The 8,015-nt window shown below is 41.1% G+C and overlaps 1 protein-coding gene across 1 annotated transcript; it reads right to left on the bottom strand.

Annotated features, from left to right (window-relative positions):
* Window positions 1-1,299: 1,299 nt before the first annotated feature.
* On the bottom strand, window positions 1,300-7,666 carry LOC119653485 (pickpocket protein 28-like). The gene is made up of 8 exons (XM_038058113.1): window positions 7,648-7,666; window positions 7,369-7,501; window positions 7,101-7,301; window positions 6,773-7,039; window positions 6,578-6,696; window positions 6,353-6,441; window positions 5,720-6,296; window positions 1,300-1,535 (listed from the first exon to the last, which is right to left on the bottom strand). The coding sequence occupies exons 1-8, from the start codon at window positions 7,664-7,666 to the stop codon at window positions 1,300-1,302; spliced, it is 1,641 nt and encodes a 546-aa protein (XP_037914041.1).
* Between the last annotated feature and the right edge of the window lie 349 nt (window positions 7,667-8,015).

Below are 8,015 nucleotides of genomic sequence, written 5' to 3'. Positions count from 1 at the left end.
GCTCCATATTGAAGTCATAATGTAATGTATGACGGAGTACTGGGCCTTCGTGTGGCAAAGGGGGAAACGTTGATTGGTTTTACAGACAACCTGGCCGTGGTAGTAGTTGCGAAAACCCCGAAGACGTGGAACTGTATGGAAGTGAAACCATTCATGATAAATGGTGAAACTGAACCTGGCGGACGACAAGACGGATGTAATCTTTATTACCATTCGCGGGAAAAAACAATACTATCAAAATTTGGTTGGTAATCACGAGATCGTTTCAAAATCGGTTGTGCCAAGTTGAATTTCAAGGGGCACGTGGACTATACGCGCGAAATGGCAGTAAAGGCTAATTCATCTCTAGCAAGGATGATGCCTAATGTTGAAAAATCTAGTCGCCGGCTGCTCATCGGAAGAGTAGTGAAATCCATCCTGCTATACGTGACTCCTGTCTGCGCGGGAGCACTGAACAGCATGATGAACCAGAGAAGGGTGAGTTCGATATACCGCCTAATCGCGCTGAGGGTGTGCAGTGCATATAGCACAGTATCCGGTGAGGCAGCGTGTGTTATCGCGGGGATCATTCACTTGCCACTTCTAACTAATGAGGTTCACTGTCTCTATCGGACAAGGAGAGTGAATCCGGCCGAAGCGACTGCGGGCTTCCGAAAAGCCACTACAAAGGAGCTGCAGAGGAGATGCCAGTAACGGTGGGATATTTCCGAAAAAGGGCGCTGGACATATGCTGATCCCATGTATTGAGGATGGGTCGAGCGAAAACACGAAGAATTAAATTATGACCTAACACAGTTCCTTACAAGACATGGTGGATAAAGGAAGTCTTGCATCGCTTTGGATTCGATGAGTCCCCAGACTGTCCCGAATGCGCCATTTCACCAAACGACGTGGAACATGTTATGTTCCATTATCCGAGATTCTCGATTGAAAGGGGGGAGACTAAACGACACCTTCGACATAATTATCGGACCCAAGCAAATTTGAGTGCGATAAATGTAATAGTGACAGGAACTGGATCGAGCCCGGAAAGTGTGATGGACGCGTGACTTAGTCGTGTAGTAATAATACTTTACGGTGTCCCGCGGAGATATAGGCGAAGAAGTTGGGGTGGTTTTAGCGGGAGAGAAGCCCACACACTGCCGTAACCTGGCGCAGTAGCGTCTTTTAAGGATTTTCACCTCCACCCATAAAAAGAATGGTATCCATTGGATGTTAGTATATTTATTTAAAACTATGTATATACATATGAAGCACCCAAAATTTAATGAAAAATGTTTCTCGTGCTTGTTTTTACTCTTATAAATGCATATATTTGCTTGCAGTGTGTCCATTGATAACCTTTTGTGCAAGAATATCTTCTTGAGTAACGCAGTAAATAATTTTGGGCAGTGACTTCATAGCGGTTTCAGTTTGCTTTCTTTCTCGTTGCCATTTGATAACTTTCACCAATAATAGCACTGCAAAATATCCAAGTTCAATGAGCGAGAGTATGCTGAATCCCAAGAATAAACTGTAAATTCCTCCACTGTTTGCTAAAAGAAATAATCGAAAATTGAATTTATTCAAGGGGGATTAAGAAACATCTTTATAGAGACTTAAATTACTCCTTGTAGCACCTTGTATGTGACTTATTATTAGATTGGTAACTAAGATATTGCTGACTATTCGAATAAATTTGTATATTGTTTTGGTTTTTCAAGTTGTATCATAATTCCATTTTCTACAGAAACAGTTACGTTAACCTAGCGTAGGAAGTTAAACTCCATGCACTAAGACGTCCTGTGTTCAACCTTGAAAATAGGCACTCTCTCCCTATGCTGCTCGAAGTTTTTACGAATTTCGAAACATCTCCCCAAGAAGAGAATTCGCAGATTTTTAGTTTAAAATTTTTGGGAGCAATGCCTCGTCGAAAACCCTAATCGGGTTTTCGTAACTTTTTTCTTCACGGGCAATGAAAACGACGTCCTAGCGACTCGGGTTCTTTCACAAAGATCTTCACTTGCCGATATAATTGTAGACTTGGTTTCACAATGTGTAACGATCTAGAAGCATAGAGGGTCAGACAATTTCCAAGATTTAATACCTATCAACCATAAAAGCGAAACTATTCCCTACATTACGTAAACTACTTGTTACTTTTTAGCACCAAAATGCTGCTCGAAGGAAATCTCTGTCACAACACATTACCTTAGCAAAATGGACGAAGTTGCTCACACTACTATGTTACCCTTCAATGCCGTTATAAAAAAATAGACCTGCCTTAGGCCATCGAAGCCTCGATTGGATCTTCGATAAGATCGTTAAAATATAAAAATAGAAAAAACAATTCGATCAGATGTAAGAATTATAAGAACAATAAAATTAAAAAGTTATAAGAACAATAAACTCCGTCGTAGCCGGAAGGATACGGGATAACCAGCGGGAGTCGTCTGACTTGGTAACTAGGTGGGGCTCCTGTAACGAACAGAACAGCGTCGCAACCGTTAATCGTGGGGCGGTTCGGCGCCTAGCATGAATTTTTCGGATGTTACCGAAGAGGAGATTCGACGAGCCATAAACAGTTTGAAGATCCCAGGACCCCGCGGACTCAAGACCGATTACTTGCTTAGCAACCCTTAATAAATGCATAACGTCCATTATTAGTGGAAAGATCAATACACACCTCGAGACCAACAACACTCTGTCCGAAGAGCAGAAGGGCTGCCGAGTTAGATCAAAGAGCAACTCATTATCAGCTCGGTAGTTGTAGGACAAGCAACTAGAGGCCTAAGGAACCTCTTCAGTTGCTATATCGATAATGCCAAGGCTTTCGACAGCGTCCCGCATACCTGACTAATCAATGTCCTACGTCTGCATCGCATTGATCGCAAACTAATAACTGTCATGGAAGGGCTCCATATCGGACATAGCATTGGGGACCTCCACATCGAAGCTATTACCGAGATAGACTTCTACAAATACTTAGGAATTCTGCAAGGAACCCTTGCTCGAGTTGGGGATCTGAAGGATGTTTTGTTGTGCGAATTCCTACGGCGTGTAAAGCTGGTACTGAAATCGCATCTCTCGGGGAAGAATAAAATAATAGGCGCACTGAACATATTCGTCATCCCTTCACTGGCTTATGCATTCGGAATATTTATTATATTGGAAAACGTCCAGCGGCGGATAGGGACTACTATGTTCAAATTTCGAATGCATCACCTAAACTCTGCCGTGGAGCAGCTCGTTACATCGGAGGCAGGGGTGTGGCTGACGGTGCGGCGCAACATTACCGCCAAGTCGACTCACTGCAGCAAAGAGCAAGCGAGTCCCTTGCATTCGGTTCTTTGTAAGACTGTGGTCTGACTCCACATAACTGAGTAGGTTGAAGCCAGGCCAAGAGCGAATCGATGAATGGAAGTCGAAAGCAATGCACGGTAAACACGTGAATTGTCTTTGGCAGCCATTTGTTGATTTGCATTTGTCGAACATGTGGCTGCGTGGTGGGAAGCTTTTTGCTGAGGCCGCTACCCGAGCGTATAAAAAGCTCATAATGAAAAACCGGGTGGAGAACTGCATGTGCGGAATGTATGGGTCAGCGTTAGAGACGTTGGACCATCTCAAGGCTGTACTGTACTGACAACGGTGCAACGCCCAAACAGCCATAATGCTGTATGTAAGGTAATTCATCAAAACCTTCCATACAAGCATGGGCTTATCACGGGAACATGTCCGGTTTACCGGTATGAGCTGGAAGTAGTAGTTGATAGTTCTTCTTACAGCATGTATTGCATAACAAGCCTGACGTGCTGTATATTATTGATGTTGCTATCTCCCATAATAGTAACATTGATCGGAAATATGTAGAGAAGAAAGCGAACTATGAGTACCTAAATCCCTCGCGACTGGCCTTGATATCCTGGGACTCTCACACAGTCTGATTCGAACCATGCAGAAGTGCACCATTCTGCATACGTGCTCGATGTTACGAGAAGTTCTCGACGGATTCTCTCACTGACCTACCTCCGGCCACCACCACCAGCGCCTTTATCTTTTTAGTAATGAGGATCGTCCGCGCCTAAATGCTAGTGCCAATGTTAGGTAAAATCCGGCACCTGCCGAGAATCCACACCACATCAGCTTACTAGCGAAAGAACGAATCAAACTGGTAGCGACAGAGAGAATGAAAATAAGTTCCGCAACGTGCAAAGTGCAAACGATAGATCCAAGGGGTGTAAGAAAAGCAAAGTTAATGGTCATAATAGAGATGATTGCACCAAATTGCAGGCTATGCAAATGACAAGGGGGTGTGGGTAATCAGCCATATTATTAAGCTGAGATTGATACAGATCAATCTTAATCACTGCTTGGGTGAACAAGACCTGCTCTGGCAGATCATCACAAAAAACATAGATGTGGCCATACTGAACAAACCATATCCCAACGTAGTGGATTGGCCTAAACAGGTCGCACGGCGTTATGGATATACGGAGAAAATATCTTTTAGTAAATCGTAAAACATCCTTAAGCTGGATTCCTAAGGGTGAAAATGAGGAATTTACATTTACTTCACCACAACCAATAAATATGAGAAATTAGGGGTTTAATAAAGGAGGCTATAGATGAATGTCAAGAAATATTTCCTTTTCAAAGCACCCGCGAAGGTGGACGAGCTTGTCGGAATAAACGAAACGCAAAAACTTTTCGGGGAAGACTCTTGTGTGAGTCAGAGTATAAAAAGGGTGCTTATAGTATATTTGCTAAAACCAAAGAAGCTCGACAAATAAAAGAGTTCCTTAAATTGACAGTTTGGTGGTCTGCTAACGGCCGTTACAACTTCTTGAATCCTGACGAAATTATTACGATCATTGCCAGCAGATTAACCTATTACATCAATAACTTCATCATACGTGTCCGGCATTGATCATTGATTCAAGTTGAGCTACGGAATTCTCACTCATCCATAATACCCAACAGAACCTTCGCCTATTGACTATCATTTTTTAAATATCCCGCATTTTCGTGCAAAAAAATGCGACAGGCTATATTGTCTCCGAAAAACTTCATCCTCTTCAGGACACAGGATTTCTACAATACCGGAATGAATAAGGTCTTTCATTGTCCCAGAAGCAACACTGAGCAAGGGAGGCTGATTGATGTACTAACGGTAAACATATACCTTGGAAATTTAGCTGGTAAGCTACTGAAGTCAAAAGGAAACTGGCTTGCAGCTACCGCCACTATAATAAAAATTCAGGATGAACTAGCCAAGACGGATCCGAGCTGAAAAAGGCCGAATCATGAGATCCTAATGGCAAGCCCAACTAACTAAATAATACTTAAATATATCTTTCTGGATTTTTGCACCTTCTTACCACAAAAAAATACATAAAGAATAGAGAATCTTACAATCTTTTCTTCCTTATTGCTATTTTCCAGGACTTTATTTCATTTTAAATAAGAGATCATCACATTTAAGTGATAAGCCTACAGCAAGACGCTAAGCACAATGACCAATACCAATATCCATGACGAAACCAAGATTCAAATCTACAGAACAATCAATCATCGCAACAATCGTGCTGCATATTCACATGCAAATACTCCTACATCACTAACAAAACCAAGAACCACAACAGAGGTGTGATGCTCTGTTTTAGGGTATCCCAATCAAACCGCCTACATATCATAAAGTTAAACCGAAGACATCATCAGAATACCCCATTTCAATACTTACAGAAAAAGTTAAGAAATCCCAAATAGGCTTCCATTCTTGTAACGCTCATCCTCCTGTGACTATGATAAAAATGAACTACGGACAATTCATTTATATTGTATCCTGCGGGGAACAGCTCATCAAGCATTGGATCCTTTGGAAGGAGTCTACTTCGCGATGCACTTCCCGGAAAGTCAAAATATGAGCAACTCCAACGGCACTCGGCGCACTTCCCTTTTGGCTTGACAAGATTGATGACTTCCCTCTCGACTCTTTGTGCACATTGAATATCTCTCAATCCACATATTAGCGTTTCGTTTGACCTTTTCGGCAAATAAATTTGGACGCATCCACACTCTTCCTCCATGATATTCGCGGTGCATTCCAGTTCACAATTAACCGATGAATACACTTGGAAATACTTCAGATTGGATTCTGAATTGTAGAGGCAATTACGATCCCTTACTGGCAGTTTACGGACATCTTCTGCTGTGGTGCGATATACAGGTTTGATTTCAACTCTGCTTTCGTATTTCGTGGGTATTAAAAGTGCATAGTCAGCTACGCGCGGAACTTCCGATGAAGCGTGTAAAAGGATCTTGAAAATGTAAGATGTATCTATTTGAAGGGCGATAAATTTTCGAATAAACTCACCTTGAAACCCGAATTCCGTGAAGAAGAACAATAATACTCATTTAAGGATGCATTTATGACTACACTAAACCCCATTGCAACGCCTGTGCCTGTTAAGAACAATATTTTCAGAAGCGAGAAAAGAGACAGATTTCGATTATTGATGTAACTGTCTTACTCTTATTGGAGCGGAGATAGGAATATTTCCCATAATTCCTGAAGTAAACAATTTCAGAATACACTCACCAAGGATCCTTCTCGGATAGAACTCTTCCGGCAAGTTAGGCTGATATCCGTGTTCGGCCGTGAAGCGAACAGGAGTTCGAATACTATAATTTTTGTCCTTATCTAGTACCTTTTCCATACTACGATAGACCAGAAAATAAGATAAATGTTGTAATTATTTTGATTGTATCTATAATTTTCATTCACCCATCCTACCTATTTCCTGTATAAACAAAATCAGGATGAAGTGCGTTAAAGCTGCAGCAAACTCCTTGATCGGTAAGAATCATTTCGAAGATATCATTGCAGTTTAACGAGACAGAGCCATAACGGCAGACCAGAATCATCTCTTCGCAAGTCTGTATGGTATTCAGGATGAATTCACGAAAAGCTGTCCATTGGGTTGCTTTGGTTTCGTTCAGAAAACTGACATCAGTGTTGAATTTGCATAGAACTTTCAAACGAATATAATCCCAGGTGTGTCTAGGAGTTAATTATGAAAAATAAAAGATTGTCGCTTGTATACTAAATTCCGGCCACTTACCTCTCAATTTTCTCCGCAACACTCCGCTTAGCCTGGTTCAGGTTACATATAGTGATTGCCGGAAAAGCGACTGCAGTTATAGGTATTCCTACAGTGCTCTCTGCAAGTAAGACTGGAGAGTTACACCATTTCGTGTAGATTTCTGCGGTGTAGTACGAGGATAATAATATGAGTAGGATCAAAATGATCAAATAGACGAATCTAGAAATGGAAATGTACAATAGTAAGGACGGCGGTTCTACCACTTTAAATCTGATAGATAACCTACCGACCAACCTTAGGTGAACTATTGGAGCAAATATTGTCCAGTACATGCAGGGATGTCGTTTTCAAGAACTTGTTAGAAAATGATTTGAAGGTGAGATCCAGATGTTTACTATCTGTTACGATTTCGTTGGATCCTATAATTTTAAAAATTAAATCTTTTAAAAGCAGTACCTCCAGAACAACTAAGGATTATTCTAAGAACTGAATAAACACCCTAAATGGCAAACTGCCAGTAATATTTTTGGAAAATTACGATTTGTTTAAAATGTAGATAAGTCACCTTTAGATGCGCCTTCCATTTTTTTTTAAATTTCACCGACACTGAAGTCACAAGGTCTACCGTATCCTTCTGAATAACTTCACAACGAACCCTTTGGCTAGCCAAATATGTAAAAACCCTTCGCCAAGACTTCAATTAAAACTAAACCATTCATTACGGCTGCAGTTGCTAATCGCGGCTAACACGTGCCATCATTTGGACACGAATATTTACTTTCACATGCTTACTAAAGGAAATGTTTATCAGCTTGAAACTTTGTATCTCTAATCATTTATCCTGGATAGAAATAATAGGTTGAAATGGAGAGATAGAAAGCGAAAATAATATTGAAGGATTTCCAGTAAAGTGCATAATTATTTGTGAGATTA

Source organism: Hermetia illucens, chromosome 4 (assembly GCF_905115235.1).
Source record: "Hermetia illucens chromosome 4, iHerIll2.2.curated.20191125, whole genome shotgun sequence".
NCBI lineage: Eukaryota > Metazoa > Arthropoda > Insecta > Diptera > Stratiomyidae > Hermetia > Hermetia illucens.
This window is presented reverse-complemented; position numbering and strand designations above follow the sequence as displayed.